Source organism: Sinocyclocheilus grahami, unplaced genomic scaffold (assembly GCF_001515645.1).
Source record: "Sinocyclocheilus grahami isolate Dianchi unplaced genomic scaffold, SAMN03320097.WGS_v1.1 scaffold475.1, whole genome shotgun sequence".
NCBI lineage: Eukaryota > Metazoa > Chordata > Actinopteri > Cypriniformes > Cyprinidae > Sinocyclocheilus > Sinocyclocheilus grahami.
Window position 1 is genome coordinate 469,105 of NW_015505654.1, and position 21,203 is coordinate 490,307.

The following is a 21,203-nucleotide window of genomic DNA, read 5'->3' on the forward strand; positions in this document are numbered from 1 at the left end:
TTAGGGTGCTGCAAATAATGAATGAGTGTAATCAAGAGTGTAATCAAGATTGTTTAACAAAACCAAAAGGGTAAATCTGATACGTGTATGCACAAGCAGACAGTCATTGAGTAAACTAAGCAAACAAGCCAACAAACGTAACCCACAGGAATCAAAGAAAATGGAACAAAGCATATGAGCAAAGGACCATAACAGAAAAACTAGGAACACAGGAAAAAATACAATTCAGCATAAGAAGGGAATTGCAGCTGTATAGATAATCACAAGATTTACTACGTCATATGACACACAATTATGCAAAATCTGAAGTCCTCTGGTAGGGTAGAGTGAGTGTATGCTGAAGGAATAACTGCAGTCCGGCAATCCCCCCGAAAATAAATATCTACAAGACATCACATACAAGACATGTTACGCAACACTTCTTTAAGCAATGGCCACCTGCATTATCCAAAGATTACAGAGAAAAACAAAACCCAAATATTAAATTTTTCTCTTGAAAAATTCAGGTGGCCAATGCTTAAAGAAGATGTAAGAACTGGCCACCTGCATTATCCAAAGGTCATGGAGAATCCCCCCCACCCCCACCCAAAAAAAAATTAACAAAGGGGAGAGTCAAAATATAATATAATATATATTTTTATTTTTTTCTGTACATGGGCACCTACAACCAAATAAATTCATTGTACATCTATATTAACACATGACAAATAAAGCCATGTTCTACCAGTGGAAAAGTTCTAGGGGTAGCAAAAAATTAAGAATTAGGAGTTATTGAAGGCTTAACATTTAGCCTTAAAATGTAAAAGGCGTACGGCGTAAAAGGACATTTAACCAAAATGCTGCTGATTGCGCTCTCTAGTGGTGCATCTACATATTTGTAAAAATGAGGCAGTGGTTCTTAATCCTGGTCCTGGGGACCCCCCATTCTGCACAATTTGTATGTATCTGTATGCAAAATGTGCAGAGTGGGGGTCCCCAGGACCAGGATGAACCACTGAACTAAGGTCTATTTATTTCCACGTTTATGGGAAATTAGCACATAATTTAAGATATTGTAGGAATGACACTGTGTTGATAAGGTTTGTGTATTTTAGTAAAAAAAAAACAACAAGACAAAAATGACGAAATTCACTTGTGGTGCATATATGTCCACTGTTTACTAGACAGTTAAACAAAGTGAGAAAGTGAAAAGTGCATTTAAGAGATTCTTTCTGAGAAATAAAAGAGTATGGCTCACAAGTATATCCTCCTGAGAACCAGAAATAAAAAGCTTTGTGAATTTAGTATTTTTTCATGTCATTACATTGTTTAGAGCCCCACATGCAGGACAGCGATGGACATACGGCCAACAGTCCAGAGGAGTCGCTTTCCCCTGCCTCGGTGATTTACTTTAAGGAGGCGCTAACTTATAACTCAAGTATACAGTTTACAAAGACGAGCTCTTCTCTTCCTGTCCCAGTGCGATATGAATTCCAGATTGAGAAGACTAACAAGAAAACGAGAAGTGAGTATATGTTATGATCGTCTGCATATGGGTTTGTTTGATAAGATCTGATAGTGTTTGGTTCACTTGAACATGCTGCATTATTTGACGCAAGCCTTATGTTTCAATGTCAACAACATTGCACAATGACAGCCACTGCGGCGTTTATGCAAGTTTGCAGTAGCTCTGTCTTTCTTAGATTGGTGTTTTTTTCTTGAAATTATGACTTCTAATTCATCAGTAAATAAATAGCCCACAGCTAGCACAAATTGTCATCAGCTCGCATGTAAACAAGATTACACCTACTGTATGGATGTAGATATCCACAACCTTTATGTCCACAAATCAGAAATTATTCGTGATATTCGTAGTTATTCCTGCAATTACTTAGCAGTATTATGGTAATATCTGTAATGACATATCTGGCTAAGAACTGCATCACTGAAGGATGTAACATTACTCTCATGTGAACATTTATTTGATATTTTCATTTATCTGCATAGTTTTAGAGATACACTACCGTACAAAAGTTTGGGGTCGGTAAGATTATTTTTTTTGTGTTTTTGAAAGAAGTCTTCTGTACTTACATTCTTCATTGATATGATCAAAAATACAGTGAAACAATAATTTTGTGAAATATTACAATTTAAAATAACTGTTTTCTCTTTTAGTGCATTTTAAAATATAATTTATTGCTGTGATGGCAAAGCTGATTTTTTTTTAGCAGCCATTACTCCAGTCTTCAGTGCCACTTCATCTTTTAGAAATCATTTTAATATGCATATTTTATGCTTTTCTTATTATTATTAATGGTGAAAACATTGTTGTGCTGCTTAATGTTTTTGTACACTTTTTTTCAGGATTATATAAAAAAAGAGAGAACGGCGTTTATTTGAAATATGAATCTTTTATAACACAATAAATGTCACTTTCAATTCAGTGCATCTTTGCTGAATTCCTTCTTACTGACCCAAACCTTTGTCCGTACCCAATGCAGTTTCATAAAATGTGTTTCTAATTGATTGTTTTCATGCATAAATGCTTTTCTTTTCTAAATAATTAATACAATTCGACTAATAGATTACTGCTAATATTCAAATGCCATTTTACATGACTTTGCACATGAGGTTCTTCTCTTTTGAAAGGTACTGGTTTAACAAAAGAAAGTCTACCTTGTTATTATTCAAATTGTTACAGTACCACCCCAGGATAGCTAGTGGTTGATATGTGTGACTGTTTTTATCAAATATCTGTATAACTTTTGCATCATGTTTATTAATTTGACACAAAGTGCATGCTTGCTCCTCTTAAACTTGTTGTCCAGTAAAAAGCAGCTTTATCAGCAATGCTCTAGTTCTCAATCAGTAGGGCTTCCGCCCTTTTCTTGTGCGGCATGTGGATCATTGACAACAGCACACCCCACCCCCACCTCCCCCCGCATCTGACAGGTCTCTCGGGAACTGTGCCCTCCCTCTCCTCCACCACCATCTGCTCACGTGATTCCCACAATCCTCCTCAGCATCACGGCAGCCATCTTGATCAACACCCTCCCATTTGCAGCGCATGCAGCCAATCCGGTGAATGCAAGCAGCTGGGCTGTGAGGGAGGGACTGAGAGAGAGAAAGAGACATCTCTGATTGTAGCTGCACTGAGGCTCGCACGGCATCTCAATCCCCTGGCTGTGCTGAGCCAGAGAGCACTGAAGCCTTTATTCACACGGAGGATTTTAGCTGTCGCTGCTCATTCACAAGGCCATTGAGCCCCAGAAGAATAGCATCCCTTCAGTCAGGTTTGCCCTGGACTGCTTGTTTATATTTCCCCTTCCTTCCTTCCTTCCTTCCTTTGTTTTCCTTGACTCTCTTTTCATTCTTCCTTTGTGCTGGAGAAGATTCTTGCTTGGACTGGATTTGAAAAAACAAAAAAAACAAATCGTCATTGTTCCTATTCACTGCTCCTGACTCTTCACTGAGGGCCGTCATCGTAAGTGTTGTTGTCGTCGCAGCAGCTATCAGCTGAGTCACCATGTCTGATCTGACGCCCCAGAGCGAGGCCCCCACCCCCACCACTGACAAGATCACACAGGCTGCCAGAGAGACCATCTACCTATGCAACTTCCGCGTGTCGGTGGATGGCGAATGGCTGTGCCTGCGCGAGCTCAATGACATCTCGCTAACGCCAGATCCCGAGCCGGCTCATGAAGGTAGGCGCGCACAGCATCACTAGGCCTCTGTGGCTGTTATCGCACTGGGCGGTGCTGGCCCAACCTTCCACCATCATGCTCTCAGCGTTCCCGCAGGCCTGCCTGGAAATGTAGTTTTTATGGAGCACAAGTGTGCATGAAGGTTTGCTTCCCACTGAATGATTTCAGAGAAGCTGTTCATGTGCTATTTTATTCTAATTAAAGTATTATCACATTGCACAAATTAGGCATGAGGACTGCACTGTTCGGAAAATCCCTCAGAACGAAAGTACCTCCAATAAACAAAAATAAAAATGAGCCTTTAACAAATTTTATATTGTTTGATATGGGTTTTTTTCTGTTGATTTTAATAAAAAATAAAAGGCATTTTGCAAATTTGTTTTAAAAGTACCTCCAATAAACAAAAATAAAAATGAGCCTTTAACAAATTTTATATTGTTTGATATGGGTTTTTTTTTGTTGATTTTAATAAAAAATAAAAGGCATTTTGCAAATTTGTTTTTCATTTATGAACTTTTCTAAAGGAAAAAATAAGGCAATAAATTGTTTTCTAGAATAGGGATGGTGTCAGAGCTCACAATTGTTCTGCTAATCCAGTGCATTACTGGAGAGTCACGGTTTACCTTGCCAAAGGTTAAAAGAGGACATCATATGAACACAGTACTGCTGACCTGGAGATGGGCCTGAGATTCCCACTCAATCAAATGTCTTGAAGGCATGTGATCAACGGGCAGTAGAGAAGATGTGACCAGGAGCCACTAACAGCAACAGTTCGATCTAATGTGTTTTATCTGCATTGGGCGAGCATGTGGCAAGACAAGGAATAGATAACCTTATCTGATAAGGTCTGCTTACAGAGTCGTCCTCTGAGATGATTATACACTACAGAAGTAGTTATTTTTTGGTTGTGCATTTTCACGAATTGCATCACCTTTGAACTGTGTGACTTGTTGGTCTCCTCACTATCACATTGTGATAAACAAATCACTTTTTTAGTGTCACCTCGGCACCCAGGGTTCAGAGCCAAAGGAAGTTAAGAGAGTACTATTTTCTCAGAGATCTCTCCAGTATATTTTTTTCATAGATGTTTTACAACAAATATTCTCTTCAATTAAACCACTGCATATAAGTCAGAAATTGGTTGGTTGCCACTTTGCCCTTGTTTTGTTTCACTGCATGCAACTGTTTATTTTAATGTATTTGGTGTGCTCTGCCTCATTAAGTGTCATTTATGGTTAGATTTTTTTTTCGTTTTTTCTTTTCCCCCCTCAGCCAAGCGACATACTGTAGAAAATCTTGAGACAGTTCATCTAAAAATTGAACAGTAGTGTACAGTATACACAGCAATTCTGTCATGATTTACTCACCCTCATGTCATTCCAAACCTGTGTGACTTTCTTCTGTGGAACATAAAAGAAGATATTTTATGGACGAAAACCTTTCTTTTATGTTCCACATAAGATAGAAAGTCATAGAGGGATGTTTGGAACAATGGCAGTTTTTAAATTGTTTTTAATTTGGTGTTCTATCACCTTTAACGAATCGTGGAACGAATCTAACAAAAAATATATTATTCCAGTGCTGTGGATGGAAAGAAAATATTACATTATTTCCCAAGGCTTTCTGTCAAACAAATCGGTTTAGAGAAGTTGCCACTGGAGTCTTGCAGGACAAGAAGAGCATTGTTTGAGCTCTAGTGTAGTCAAATTACTTCATAGTAACTGTCTTCTGATCTAGATTTGCTGACACGTTATAATAGTGGCTCTTAATGACCATCAACACTCAGTTTGCTATTAATAGTCTCGGTTGTAGTGCTTCTGTATGAAAGTGAGAGAGATTGAGCTTGGCTCTGTAGCTAAGAGTCTACACCCAAATTTCCTACAACATAATGTGTATTCCCTCTTGTTGTTGCTTTGGTTTATTCCCATGATGTGCATGACACAATCCTTTTCTGCTTTTTTTTTCTGTTTTCCATTGCCTTTTGCAAAGACTCATGGGAGGATTTCACAGATTTGGTGGAGCAAATGCGAATGCTTGATGAGTTTAAAGGTGCGTATGGTGGCGTCGCTCTCCCCAGTCCACCTCATCCTAAAACCACAGCAGGTGTGGCCATGTGGCCTTGTCTTTACAAACCAACCTCCTTGAATGGCACATTTGCACCACAGCTTCTATAGCGTCACCTCTTGTGCTCATGTTCTCTTTATTTGTCTCTTCTTCAGTGTCTGTTATCTACCTTCCTTATGGTTTGATGTTTCCATCAAAAGCTTTGTCTCTGTGACTTTTTTCACTAGCTCTCTAGCTAGCAAAATATCTGGCCACCCATTTTGCTGGATGCCTCTTGTCTGGCCTGTTTTCTTTGGCTGGCTCCCCGCCCCACCCCATTCTCTGGCTGATTTGGCATGTTGATCGCATGGTTTTATCAGCATTATCAGTGATCAATTTATGGCTCTTCAGATTAATTCCCTGTAGACCTTGTAAGAGACATGAAATATTTATGATTCAGAGACTATGTACACTAAAACACACACTAAAACAATCTCTGTGTTCTTACAGTGAAAGAATATGGTTTCTGTGATTTCAAATATTCTCTTCAATTAAACCACTGCATATAAGTCAGAAATTGGTTGGTTGCCACTTTGCCCTTGTTTTGTTTCACTGCATGCAACTGTTTATTGTAATGTATTTGGTGTGCTCTGCCTCATTAAGTGTCATTTATGGTTTGATTTCGTTTTAGTTTTTTCTTTTCCCCCCTCAGCCAAGCGACATACTGTAGAAAATCTTAAAGAGACAGTTCATCTAAAAATGAAAATTCTGTCATGATTTACTCACCCTCATGTCATTCCAAACCTGTGTGACTTTCTTCTGTGGAACATAAAAGAAGATATTTTATGGACGAAAACCTTTCTTTTATGTTCCACATAAGATAGAAAGTCATAGAGGGATGTTTGGAACAATGGCAGTTTTTAAATTGTTTTTAATTTGGTGTTCTATCACCTTTAAAGCTGTCGTGGAACGAATCGAACAAAAAATATATTATTCCAGTGCTGTGGATGGAAAGAAAATATTACATTATTTCCCAAGGCTTTCTGTCAAACAAATCGGTTTAGAGAAGTTGCCACTGGAGTCTTGCAGGACAAGAAGAGCATTGTTTGAGCTCCTTTGTCTAGTGTAGTCAAATTACTTCATAGTAACTGTCTTCTGATCCAGATTTGCTGACACGTTATAATAGTGGCTCTTAATGACCATCAACACTCAGTTTGCTATTAATAGTCTCGGTTGTAGTGCTTCTGTATGAAAGTGAGAGAGATTGAGCTTGGCTCTGTAGCTAAGAGTCTACACCCAAATTTCCTACAACATAATGTGTATTCCCTCTTGTTGTTGCTTTGGTTTATTCCCATGATGTGCATGACACAATCCTTTTCTGCTTTTTTTTCTGTTTTCCATTGCCTTTTGCAAAGACTCATGGGAGGATTTCACAGATTTGGTGGAGCAAATGCGAATGCTTGATGAGTTTAAAGGTGCGTATGGTGGCGTCGCTCTCCCCAGTCCACCTCATCCTAAAACCACAGCAGGTGTGGCCATGTGGCCTTGTCTTTACAAACCAACCTCCTTGAATGGCACATTTGCACCACAGCTTCTATAGCGTCACCTCTTGTGCTCATGTTCTCTTTATTTGTCTCTTCTTCAGTGTCTGTTATCTACCTTCCTTATGGTTTGATGTTTCCATCAAAAGCTTTGTCTCTGTGACTTTTTTCACTAGCTCTCTAGCTAGCAAAATATCTGGCCACCCATTTTGCTGGATGCCTCTTGTCTGGCCTGTTTTCTTTGGCTGGCTCCCCGCCCCACCCCATTCTCTGGCTGATTTGGCATGTTGATCGCATGGTTTTATCAGCATTATCAGTGATCAATTTATGGCTCTTCAGATTAATTCCCTGTAGACCTTGTAAGAGACATGAAATATTTATGATTCAGAGACTATGTACACTAAAACACACACTAAAACAATCTCTGTGTTCTTACAGTGAAAGAATATGGTTTCTGTGATTTGTATAACCTTTGCATAGACATGAAGCTATGGCTTGACTCAGTCTTTGCTGTGTGACTGTGTGAAGCTACAAGGAGGTCTTTAATACATGGTATAAACTGAAACGCTAGTAAAAATTTGTTGGTTTTACTGTTCATTTTTGTTGTTGCGTTAGCAGTTCAATATTATTGAATGAGTAATGGCCATTTAAAATAAATTTGGGCTGAGATGACAAGACTTAAACTGACAGACTGTTCCGTTTTATCATTTTTCATTTAAAGAGTTAATGTGCTGTGAAAATGACCCACTGCCTCCTGGATCATTTCTCCTGTCTCAACACCTAAAAGCAATGAGACATTTTTTTGCAATTTAAGTGCACTGAGATGAGAAAATTAACTAAATGCCAAATGAGCCCATCTTGGCCCATTTGTAAAATCAACCGAAGTGATTTTAAAGAAAAATATATTTCTAATATTTATGTAAAATTGTATACTGTATAGCAGCTTTTTTCTTGCCAGTCCTTGCATGTCCTCATGAAAAAGGTCACTGCTATTCGTGAACCGACGTGAATTGAGAGTCTTAATGATGAAATGATTGCATTACTGTGGGTGTGTTTTGGTTTAGACAGGGTGAGGCTTGAGAACTCCAATTCGAAATTCTGTTCAGTAAAAATTGATTTACTGTAGTTTATCTACTTTGTGATGCATTGTAAAGTTGGATTGAGATTATCCTGAAAACAACAGCCTTCAAAACAATCATCTGTTCAGTTAAAAAACAGACTTATTATTTATTCATGATTGGGCATGATTGAGATGGTGGGATGAAATCTGTCTGCATTTGATGCATTACACATCGCATCAACCAGAATTTCATAAATCTTTGCCTGACATGGAGGAAAACACGTAGCCGCAGAACAGTGGAAAGTTCTCATAAAGTCTTTTTCTCAGAAAATCTCCAGTCCAAACCCTCATATATTGCTTATGTCTCATGCTGAAACCTGTTAAATCAGGGGTGTCAAACACAGTTCCTGGATGGCTGCAGCCCTGCAGAGTTTAGTTCCAACACACAAACCATGTAGTTTTCAATTGAGCCTGAAGGACTTGATTAGCTGGATCAGGTGTGTTTAATTAGGGTTGGAGCTAAACTGCATTCCATTCGGAAGGGCTCATCCCTATGCCCTAATCTCTTCAAAGGGTTTACCCTCCGGAGTGAGAGCTTCGAAGGGTTGAAGGGTGTAGGGGACCAAACAACTGTTACTTGAAGTGCCCTTCTTGCGTCATCATCACGTGCCCACACGGAGGCGCCGTCATCATGCAAAGAATCTGAGCAAATGCTCATGGGAGCCCGAAGTGTCCATCAGTTGTACCCTTCGAAATCCTTCATTCCAAAGGGCCTTTTGAAGTGGCCAGATTTGAGCACCTCGGTTTGGAACGACCCTTCAATATGGGGGCCATGATTGTTTTCACTCCGATGTGCCCTTTGGAGGGCGATATATCCCATTTGGAACGCACCGTCTGCAGGGCTGTGGCCCTCCAGGAATTGAGTTTGACACCCATGTTAAATACTGTGTGTAGGAGAAGTCACAGTGGGAGAATTGAATCATATTTTACCGCAATGTTTTAATTCATGCTTGAATTTTTTGATTTCCAGATCCCAAGGACCCCATTGCCATCGAGAGGAGGGATGTTTGGAACAATGGCAGTTTTTAAATTGTTTTTAATTTGGTGTTCTATCACCTTTAACGAATCGTGGAACGAATCTAACAAAAAATATATTATTCCAGTGCTGTGGATGGAAAGAAAATATTACATTATTTCCCAAGGCTTTCTGTCAAACAAATCGGTTTAGAGAAGTTGCCACTGGAGTCTTGCAGGACAAGAAGAGCATTGTTTGAGCTCTAGTGTAGTCAAATTACTTCATAGTAACTGTCTTCTGATCTAGATTTGCTGACACGTTATAATAGTGGCTCTTAATGACCATCAACACTCAGTTTGCTATTAATAGTCTCGGTTGTAGTGCTTCTGTATGAAAGTGAGAGAGATTGAGCTTGGCTCTGTAGCTAAGAGTCTACACCCAAATTTCCTACAACATAATGTGTATTCCCTCTTGTTGTTGCTTTGGTTTATTCCCATGATGTGCATGACACAATCCTTTTCTGCTTTTTTTTCTGTTTTCCATTGCCTTTTGCAAAGACTCATGGGAGGATTTCACAGATTTGGTGGAGCAAATGCGAATGCTTGATGAGTTTAAAGGTGCGTATGGTGGCGTCGCTCTCCCCAGTCCACCTCATCCTAAAACCACAGCAGGTGTGGCCATGTGGCCTTGTCTTTACAAACCAACCTCCCTGAATGGCACATTTGCACCACAGCTTCTATAGCTTCACCTCTTGTGCTCATGTTCTCTTTATTTGTCTCTTCTTCAGTGTCTGTTATCTACCTTCCTTATGGTTTGATGTTTCCATCAAAAGCTTTGTCTCTGTGACTTTTTTCACTAGCTCTCTAGCTAGCAAAATATCTGGCCACCCATTTTGCTGGATGCCTCTTGTCTGGCCTGTTTTCTTTGGCTGGCTCCCCGCCCCACCCCATTCTCTGGCTGATTTGGCATGTTGATCGCATGATTTTATCAGCATTATCAGTGATCAATTTATGGCTCTTCAGATTAATTCCCTGTAGACCTTGTAAGAGACATGAAATATTTATGATTCAGAGACTATGTACACTAAAACACACACTAAAACAATCTCTGTGTTCTTACAGTGAAAGAATATGGTTTCTGTGATTTGTATAACCTTTGCATAGACATGAAGCTATGGCTTGACTCAGTCTTTGCTGTGTGACTGTGTGAAGCTACAAGGAGGTCTTTAATACATGGTATAAACTGAAACGCTAGTAAAAATTTGTTGGTTTTACTGTTCATTTTTGTTGTTGCGTTAGCAGTTCAATATTATTGAATGAGTAATGGCCATTTAAAATAAATTTGGGCTGAGATGACAAGACTTAAACTGACAGACTGTTCCGTTTTATCATTTTTCATTTAAAGAGTTAATGTGCTGTGAAAATGACCCACTGCCTCCTGGATCATTTCTCCTGTCTCAACACCTAAAAGCAATGAGACATTTTTTTGCAATTTAAGTGCACTGAGATGAGAAAATTAACTAAATGCCAAATGAGCCCATCTTGGCCCATTTGTAAAATCAACCGAAGTGATTTTAAAGAAAAATATATTTCTAATATTTATGTAAAATTGTATACTGTATAGCAGCTTTTTTCTTGCCAGTCCTTGCATGTCCTCATGAAAAAGGTCACTGCTATTCGTGAACAGACATGGATTGAGAGTCTTGATGATGAAATGATTGCATTACTGTGGGTGTGTTTTGGTTTAGACAGGGTGAGGCTTGAGAACTCCAATTCGAAATTCTGTTCAGTAAAAATTGATTTACTGTAGTTTATCTACTTTGTGATGCATTGTAAAGTTGGATTGAGATTATCCTGAAAACAACAGCCTTCAAAACAATCATCTGTTCAGTTAAAAAACAGACTTATTATTTATTCATGATTGGGCATGATTGAGATGGTGGGATGAAATCTGTCTGCATTTGATGCATTACACATCGCATCAACCAGAATTTCATAAATCTTTGCCTGACATGGAGGAAAACACGTAGCCGCAGAACAGTGGAAAGTTCTCATAAAGTCTTTTTCTCAGAAAATCTCCAGTCCAAACCCTCATATATTGCTTATGTCTCATGCTGAAACCTGTTAAATCAGGGGTGTCAAACACAGTTCCTGGATGGCTGCAGCCCTGCAGAGTTTAGTTCCAACACACAAACCATGTAGTTTTCAATTGAGCCTGAAGGACTTGATTAGCTGGATCAGGTGTGTTTAATTAGGGTTGGAGCTAAACTGCATTCCATTCGGAAGGGCTCATCCCTATGCCCTAATCTCTTCAAAGGGTTTACCCTCCGGAGTGAGAGCTTCGAAGGGTTGAAGGGTGTAGGGGACCAAACAACTGTTACTTGAAGTGCCCTTCTTGCGTCATCATCACGTGCCCACACGGAGGCGCCGTCATCATGCAAAGAATCTGAGCAAATGCTCATGGGAGCCCGAAGTGTCCATCAGTTGTACCCTTCGAAATCCTTCATTCCAAAGGGCCTTTTGAAGTGGCCAGATTTGAGCACCTCGGTTTGGAACGACCCTTCAATATGGGGGCCATGATTGTTTTCACTCCGATGTGCCCTTTGGAGGGCGATATATCCCATTTGGAACGCACCGTCTGCAGGGCTGTGGCCCTCCAGGAATTGAGTTTGACACCCATGTTAAATACTGTGTGTAGGAGAAGTCACAGTGGGAGAATTGAATCATATTTTACCGCAATGTTTTAATTCATGCTTGAATTTTTTGATTTCCAGATCCCAAGGACCCCATTGCCATCGAGAGGCTTAACCTGATGAATATGGCCAAGCTGAGCATTAAGGGCTTGATTGAGTCTGCATTGAACCTGGGCCGCACACTGGACTCAGACTATGCCCCACTGCAGCAGTTTTTTGTCGTCATGGAGCACTGTCTGAAACATGGGCTTAAAAGTAAGTGCAACAAATCCCAACCCAAATTCCACTGTCCTCAGAGTAATCATTCATTTGTGTCGTTTACGCAATAATCATGTAATCATCTGCTCGTTTATTTGGATAATTACTGTTTGCACAGTACTTTTGGTATGCTGTGTATACTCAGTCTGTTTTCAGTTGTTGTTTTTTTTCTAAAGATATCCTTTTTTTTTAAGGTAAGAAGACGTTCCTTGGTCAAAATAAGTCTTTTTGGGGTCCTTTGGAGCTTGTGGAAAAGTTGACTCCAGAGGCTGGTGAGATCACAGCCAGCGTCAAAGACCTTCCTGGGCTCAAGTAAGAAAACATTTTCAACTTGAACATGTTGTTGTTGTTTTTTAAATGCATACTGCGTTTCTGATTCTAAAGTTGTTCTTTTATACCAGAACCCCTTTAGGAAGAGGCAGAGCATGGCTTCGTCTGGCTTTAATGCAGAAGAAGCTCTCAGACTACATGAAGACCATCATCAACCGAAAAGACCTTCTCGGGTACAGTTCCAGCTTTTGGTCTTTAATATAAAAGCCATAACTGTGGTTTTATGACCCAGTTTGGTAAATGTCTTATATTTGCTGTTGTTGTGTTCCTCAGTGAATTCTATGAGCCCAATGCTCTTATGATGGAGGAGGAGGGAGCCGTGATCGCTGGGCTGTTGGTGGGCCTGAATGTCATTGATGCTAACTTGTGCATGAAGGGAGAAGATTTAGACTCACAGGTATTTGTTAATTAGTTTAACTGTACACAAGTAATGAAGGACAAGATATGATGGAACAAAGCATTATCTTTGTTACATTTTTCTTTATTTTTGAGTGTGTGTGTTGGCCAACAGGTGATACAGGGCAATAAGATCTCCTCTACTCTCTCAATAGGTTGGAGTCATAGATTTTTCCATTCTCTGGCTGATTTGGCATGTTGATCGCATGGTTTTATCAGCATTATCAGTGATCAATTTATGGCTCTTCAGATTAATTCCCTGTAGACCTTGTAAGAGACATGAAATATTTATGATTCAGAGACTATATACACTAAAACACACACTAAAACAATCTCTGTGTTCTTACAGTGAAAGAATATGGTTTCTGTGATTTGTATAACCTTTGCATAGACATGAAGCTATGGCTTGACTCAGTCTTTGCTGTGTGACTGTGTGAAGCTACAAGGAGGTCTTTAATACATGGTATAAACTGAAACGCTAGTAAAAATTTGTTGGTTTTACTGTTCATTTTTGTTGTTGCGTTAGCAGTTCAATATTATTGAATGAGTAATGGCCATTTAAAATAAATTTGGGCTGAGATGACAAGACTTAAACTGACAGACTGTTCCGTTTTATCATTTTTCATTTAAAGAGTTAATGTGCTGTGAAAATGACCCACTGCCTCCTGGATCATTTCTCCTGTCTCAACACCTAAAAGCAATGAGACATTTTTTTGCAATTTAAGTGCACTGAGATGAGAAAATTAACTAAATGCCAAATGAGCCCATCTTGGCCCATTTGTAAAATCAACCGAAGTGATTTTAAAGAAAAATATATTTCTAATATTTATGTAAAATTGTATACTGTATAGCAGCTTTTTTCTTGCCAGTCCTTGCATGTCCTCATGAAAAAGGTCACTGCTATTCGTGAACAGACATGGATTGAGAGTCTTGATGATGAAATGATTGCATTACTGTGGGTGTGTTTTGGTTTAGACAGGGTGAGGCTTGAGAACTCCAATTCGAAATTCTGTTCAGTAAAAATTGATTTACTGTAGTTTATCTACTTTGTGATGCATTGTAAAGTTGGATTGAGATTATCCTGAAAACAACAGCCTTCAAAACAATCATCTGTTCAGTTAAAAAACAGACTTATTATTTATTCATGATTGGGCATGATTGAGATGGTGGGATGAAATCTGTCTGCATTTGATGCATTACACATCGCATCAACCAGAATTTCATAAATCTTTGCCTGACATGGAGGAAAACACGTAGCCGCAGAACAGTGGAAAGTTCTCATAAAGTCTTTTTCTCAGAAAATCTCCAGTCCAAACCCTCATATATTGCTTATGTCTCATGCTGAAACCTGTTAAATCAGGGGTGTCAAACACAGTTCCTGGATGGCTGCAGCCCTGCAGAGTTTAGTTCCAACACACAAACCATGTAGTTTTCAATTGAGCCTGAAGGACTTGATTAGCTGGATCAGGTGTGTTTAATTAGGGTTGGAGCTAAACTGCGTTCCATTCGGAAGGGCTCATCCCTATGCCCTAATCTCTTCAAAGGGTTTACCCTCCGGAGTGAGAGCTTCGAAGGGTTGAAGGGTGTAGGGGACCAAACAACTGTTACTTGAAGTGCCCTTCTTGCGTCATCATCACGTGCCCACACGGAGGCGCCGTCATCATGCAAAGAATCTGAGCAAATGCTCATGGGAGCCCGAAGTGTCCATCAGTTGTACCCTTCGAAATCCTTCATTCCAAAGGGCCTTTTGAAGTGGCCAGATTTGAGCACCTCGGTTTGGAACGACCCTTCAATATGGGGGCCATGATTGTTTTCACTCCGATGTGCCCTTTGGAGGGCGATATATCCCATTTGGAACGCACCGTCTGCAGGGCTGTGGCCCTCCAGGAATTGAGTTTGACACCCATGTTAAATACTGTGTGTAGGAGAAGTCACAGTGGGAGAATTGAATCATATTTTACCGCAATGTTTTAATTCATGCTTGAATTTTTTGATTTCCAGATCCCAAGGACCCCATTGCCATCGAGAGGCTTAACCTGATGAATATGGCCAAGCTGAGCATTAAGGGCTTGATTGAGTCTGCATTGAACCTGGGCCGCACACTGGACTCAGACTATGCCCCACTGCAGCAGTTTTTTGTCGTCATGGAGCACTGTCTGAAACATGGGCTTAAAAGTAAGTGCAACAAATCCCAACCCAAATTCCACTGTCCTCAGAGTAATCATTCATTTGTGTCGTTTACGCAATAATCATGTAATCATCTGCTCGTTTATTTGGATAATTACTGTTTGCACAGTACTTTTGGTATGCTGTGTATACTCAGTCTGTTTTCAGTTGTTGTTTTTTTTCTAAAGATATCCTTTTTTTTTAAGGTAAGAAGACGTTCCTTGGTCAAAATAAGTCTTTTTGGGGTCCTTTGGAGCTTGTGGAAAAGTTGACTCCAGAGGCTGGTGAGATCACAGCCAGCGTCAAAGACCTTCCTGGGCTCAAGTAAGAAAACATTTTCAACTTGAACATGTTGTTGTTGTTTTTTAAATGCATACTGCGTTTCTGATTCTAAAGTTGTTCTTTTATACCAGAACCCCTTTAGGAAGAGGCAGAGCATGGCTTCGTCTGGCTTTAATGCAGAAGAAGCTCTCAGACTACATGAAGACCATCATCAACCGAAAAGACCTTCTCGGGTACAGTTCCAGCTTTTGGTCTTTAATATAAAAGCCATAACTGTGGTTTTATGACCCAGTTTGGTAAATGTCTTATATTTGCTGTTGTTGTGTTCCTCAGTGAATTCTATGAGCCCAATGCTCTTATGATGGAGGAGGAGGGAGCCGTGATCGCTGGGCTGTTGGTGGGCCTGAATGTCATTGATGCTAACTTGTGCATGAAGGGAGAAGATTTAGACTCACAGGTATTTGTTAATTAGTTTAACTGTACACAAGTAATGAAGGACAAGATATGATGGAACAAAGCATTATCTTTGTTACATTTTTCTTTATTTTTGAGTGTGTGTGTTGGCCAACAGGTGATACAGGGCAATAAGATCTCCTCTACTCTCTCAATAGGTTGGAGTCATAGATTTTTCCATGTATCTGAAAGACGGTGCACACAGCAGCAAAAGCACAGAGGGGTGAGTCAATATTCAACTTCCTCAATGGAAGCTAATTGTGTTAGTCTGACAGGTTTTGGACTACTCGTGAAAATCTCAGAGCTTCCTCTAAAGCTGCTTTTTGTTTGCAGTGATGGACAAATCACAGCTATTCTTGACCAGAAGAATTACGTTGAGGAACTGAACAGACATTTAAGGTGCAGTCCCATTACCCAACATCAGATTTGTGGGGTGTGTTTGTGACTAGCTGCTCATTTGGAAAGCATGAGCAATCTCACATTGTCACTCTAAATTCCCCTTCCCCAGTGCGTCAGTGAATAACTTGCAAGCCAAAGTGGATGCGCTGGAAAAGTCCAACTCAAAACTTACAGAGGAGGTGGGTAATAATTATAATTGAATTGATTACTGAAGTTGTGGTAAATACAAGAGCATAATAAACAGGAGAAAAATTATTTACAGAACTGATAGATAATTTACATGTTAGCAGAACTGAATTCATCTGACATATTCATGCACACAGCTGTGTATACTGTACACTACTGTTCAAAAGTTTGGGGTCAGTAAGATTTTTAAAAATATGTTTTTCAAAGAATTCTCTTATGCTCACTAAGGCTGCAGTAATTTATTTCAAAAATAGAACATTGTGAAATATTACAATTTTATATTTTTAATTTCAATTATTTATTATTAATTCAATTTACAATAGAAATGTTTACTATATTTTAAAATGTAATTTATTCCTGTGATGGCAAAGCTGAATTTTCAGCAGCAAATAAAAAATATTTTGTAAAATTATAACTTTACTATCTGTCTTTACTATTACTTTTGATCAGTTTAATGCGTCCTTGTGATTAAAAATATTAATTTCTTTCCAAAAAGAAAGTAAATAAAAAAAAAAAGTGCTTACCCCAGATTTTTTAATGGTAGTGTATGTGGTTTAATGGTAGTGTATGTGGTTTATTGACACACTTACTGTGGTTTGTGGGACTTAATAAAGTAATGAGATAACTAGCTGTGAATAGATGCTAGTAATAATCAATTTCTTGTTCCAACTGTCTGTGCATGTGTTGTTCTTGGTGTCTAGCTTGCCGTTGCAAACAACAGGATCATCACTCTGCAGGAGGAGCTGGAAAGGGTGAAGGATGAAAGCTCTTACTTGGTGGAGTCTAGTCGCAAGGTGAACAACATTGTTTTGATCCCACAGTGCTAATTGTTAACAAGCATTCAATAGAACAACAGTGATGGCTACTCATTATTCAAAAGCAAGCCACAAGCTTATAGTAGTTCACAGTAGGGTTATAACATATTTTTTTTGGTTTTGTCACATTCTTTGCTCTGATATTTGACCTGTGTTTCTCTTGAAGGCATCAAGGGCAGATGGTACTGCAAACGGTCAAGTGCTTGGGGAAACTCGCAAACAGCTCAAAGAGGAAACTCAGCTCAGACTGGTGAGTAAAACATTCATGTGTGTATATCACTGTCTTTATCTTCAGAGTCATCTCTGATGTGGGGTCTTCAAAGAATCAAGTCTGAAGAATCTGAATTCTTAAGAAACAGAGTGTGTTTGTGTAGGATGTCGAGAAGGAGCTGGAGGTGCAGATAGGGATGAAGCAAGAGATGGAGCTGTCCATGAAGATGCTAGAGAAGGACATCTGTGAAAAACATGATGCTTTGGTGGAGCTCAGACAGCAGTTAGATGAAATGCGTACACTCAACCATGAGCTCTCCATTAAGTCACAGGTATGCGTAAACATCTTATTTAGTTACATTTTTGAATAACTAAACCTGGCTATTTTCCGTTAGAAATCGCATATCACAATTCACAAGTTTAACACTGGAGCGCCGACTTGTTCCACACATGGAAGCTGCGTGTAAGCAGGACATATTTTTTTCCTTCCCAATATTAATAGGTTACACTATGGAGGAGTTAAAGGGGTCATATGATGCTGCTAAAAAGAACATTATTTTGTGTATTTGGTGTAATGAAATATGTTTATGTGGTTTAAGGTTCAAAAAACACATTATTTTCCACATACTGTACATTATTGTTTCTCCTCTATGCCCCGCCTTTCTGAAACGCGTCGATTTTTACAAAGCTCATCGGTCTGAAAAGCAAGGTGTGCTGTGATTGGCCAGATATACAATGCATTATGATTGGCCGAATACCTCAAACGTGTGACGGAAATGTTACGTCCCTTACCATATTGTGATGATGCCCTGTCAGGCCGGAGCAATGATTCAAAAACATGAAAACCCATTATAAACGAGGCATTCGTTGCATCCAGTGGGGACATAATTATGGATTATAATGACTTATACTGTCTTTTTACGCGTTGCGTTGCATCACGCCGCGTAAACATAAAACCATGTCTGCATTTGTGATCGGAGAAATGACAAACAACAAGCCCTACTCTACACTGCCCAAACAACTCGCTTTAAATATAAAATATAAAAAAACATACTTACAGTCTGTGAGTCAGAACAGCTGGCGTTGTAGTCTACTCTACCAGGATCAGTAAACAGTCCTCCATAAAATGTGCTGCACACATCAGAATATTTGTGTAAGTGTTCTGGAACAGTGTTGTAAATACAACTTAACCACTGATTTCTAGTCGTGTCCATTTTTGAAAGGCCAAACAAAGTAGTTTTGCTTTCACAACGAAACACAGCGTCACACACGGCAGCCTAGAGTGAGCAGAGGCCGTTGGCTAGAGTGAGGAACGGTCGAAGGGCTAGAGTGAGCAGAGGCGGCGGGCTTGATAAAGGCGTTGCCGGCGGATTCGACGAAGGAGGCTTGCGGCAACCACATGTGACGACCCCGGGCTGGACTCTGCTTCGTCCACGGTGAAAGCCGATCCGGCGATCGACAGCGCAAAGTTGATGTATTTCCTCAGCGACCAGCACGGATCAGCTCCAGGCATGACGAAGCAGATATCGTCCTCTTTTGGAAGACCAAACAAAGTAGTTTCGCTTTCACAACGAAACACAGCGTCACACACGGCAGCCTAGAGTGAGCAGAGGCCGTTGGCTAGAGTGAGGAACGGTCGAAGGGCTAGAGTGAGCAGAGGCGGCGGGCTTGATAAAGGCGTTGCCGGCGGATTCGACGAAGGAGGCTTGCGGCAACCACATGTGACGACCCCGGGCTGGACTCTGCTTCGTCCACGGTGAAAGCCGATCCGGCGATCGACAGCGCAAAGTTGATGTATTTCCTCAGCGACCAGCACGGATCAGCTCCAGGCATGACGAAGCAGATATCGTCCTCTTTTGGAAGACCAAACAAAGTAGTTTCGCTTTCACAACGAAACACAGCGCCTTCACGACATGGCGGTGGCAGCAACAACAATACTACAGCGAGAATAAAAGTTACACCTTCTTTCTTTGCGTGAACATTTGGGCGGCGTTATGCAAATCTTCCCAGATAGTGACGTAGACATGTGGGAGCGTGTTAGAACAAGCCGCTTTAGGTAGGCGTGGTTAGCTCTTAACTTTTATAAAGAATATCTCTTTGGATTTGAGACTTTAGTCTCTGCAACTTTACAGATCTTCTTTATGCACCAAGAGCTTGTAACACTCCAAAGAGAAAGGAAAAATTTAAATCGCATCATATGACCCCTTTAACAACCAAACTGATCTGATATGACAATGCCAACATAAAGAAGCAAGTAGAGTAGACTTGAGGTGCCCGAGTCACATAGTGTGTTTCAGGACTTTCTATTCATCTGTCTGAATCCCGCTGCTGCTTCACATGGCTTGCATGTGTTGAATTGTTAATAAAATTAAGAACATTACAACTAGATTTGTACCACTTATCTAATGTAGCAAAACTGCATTTATTTTTGATGCAGTGTTTGTGTTTGTCTGGCTTGTAGAGCTCAGAGGCCAGCGCAAAACAGAAGAATGACATCATCAGCCGCTTGGAGGAGAAAACAAACCAGATGGGGAGCATTATTAAACAGCTGGAGAGCAGGTAAAGGAGTTTAACTGCATATGCACAGCATTTAAAACATGACATGTACACTGCAAAACAAAGAGGGGGGCCCAAAAGTCTGAGAGCACGAGTGAAATGCCTCTTCTAATTTCAATAAACAATATATAACATTTTATCAGCGTAATAATTTGATAAGTTGCAAAGAAGAACATATTACTGTCTGTATGAACTGTTTGCACTATATATATATATATATATATATATATATATATATATATATATATATAAACCGAAACTCTTTATCTTTTTTTTAAATTGAGAGTCTGCAGGACGAGGTGGAGCAGTTACGGAGACAGAGGTACTGAGATTTACTTACTGTTGTCTACTAGTCAACCAATATATTTTGTTTCAGTGAAGCAGAGGTTATACATATATTATTATTTAGTGTTAACATATTATAGAAAGATACAGTTTTTAATTAGTTAATTTGGCATTAAGCATCATGAACTAACAATGAATCATCCAGGTTAATATTAGTGAGCATATACACTACTGTTCAAAAGTTTGGGATCAGGAAGTAATTTAAAAAAAATAAATTAATACTTTTATTCAGTGGGGATGCATTAAATTTGATTCCATTTTGTCAAAATTGTTTACAAAAAAATTGTTTTAAAGGGGTCATATGATGCGATTTCAAATTTTCCTTTCTCTTTGGAGTGTTACAAGCTCTTGGTGCATAAAGAAGATCTGTAAAGTTGCAAAGACTAAAGTCTCAAATCCAAAGAGATATTCTTTATAAAAGTTAAGAGTCAACCACGCCTACCTAAAACCGCTCGTTCTAACACGCCCCCACATGTCTACGTCACGATGTGGGAAGATTTGCATAACGCCGCCCAAATGTTCACGCAAAGAAAGAAGGCGTAACTTTTATTCTTGCTGTTGCCGCCGCAGTCATGTTGTGGAGACACTGTGTGTTTCGTTGTGAAAGCAAAACTACTTTGTTTGGCCTTCCAAAAGAGGACACGACTAGAAATCAGTGGTTAAGTTGTATTTACAACACTGTTCCAGAACAATTCAACCCAAATATTCAGATGTGTGCAGCACACATCTCGACCTCGTGCTACTGTAAACTGTGCAGTCTGCACGCATGGAAA

At 39.7% G+C, this 21,203-nt stretch overlaps 1 protein-coding gene across 2 annotated transcripts; it reads left to right on the plus strand.

The window, feature by feature from the left end:
* Window positions 1-3,083: 3,083 nt before the first annotated feature.
* LOC107553597 (protein RUFY3-like) lies at window positions 3,084-20,225 on the plus strand. 2 transcript variants are annotated; one of them, XM_016235881.1, is made up of 13 exons: window positions 3,084-3,272; window positions 3,372-3,683; window positions 12,116-12,289; window positions 12,487-12,604; window positions 12,694-12,795; window positions 12,896-13,019; window positions 16,078-16,142; window positions 16,253-16,318; window positions 16,428-16,497; window positions 17,206-17,298; window positions 17,486-17,569; window positions 17,694-17,861; window positions 19,991-20,225. In XM_016235881.1, the coding sequence occupies exons 2-13, from the start codon at window positions 3,506-3,508 to the stop codon at window positions 20,090-20,092; spliced, it is 1,344 nt and encodes a 447-aa protein (XP_016091367.1). In that variant the 5' UTR covers window positions 3,084-3,272; window positions 3,372-3,505; the 3' UTR covers window positions 20,093-20,225. The 2 variants fall into 2 exon arrangements, with proteins under 2 accessions (XP_016091367.1, XP_016091365.1); XM_016235879.1 differs by having other exon boundaries at window positions 3,084-3,683.
* Window positions 20,226-21,203: the final 978 nt, after the last annotated feature.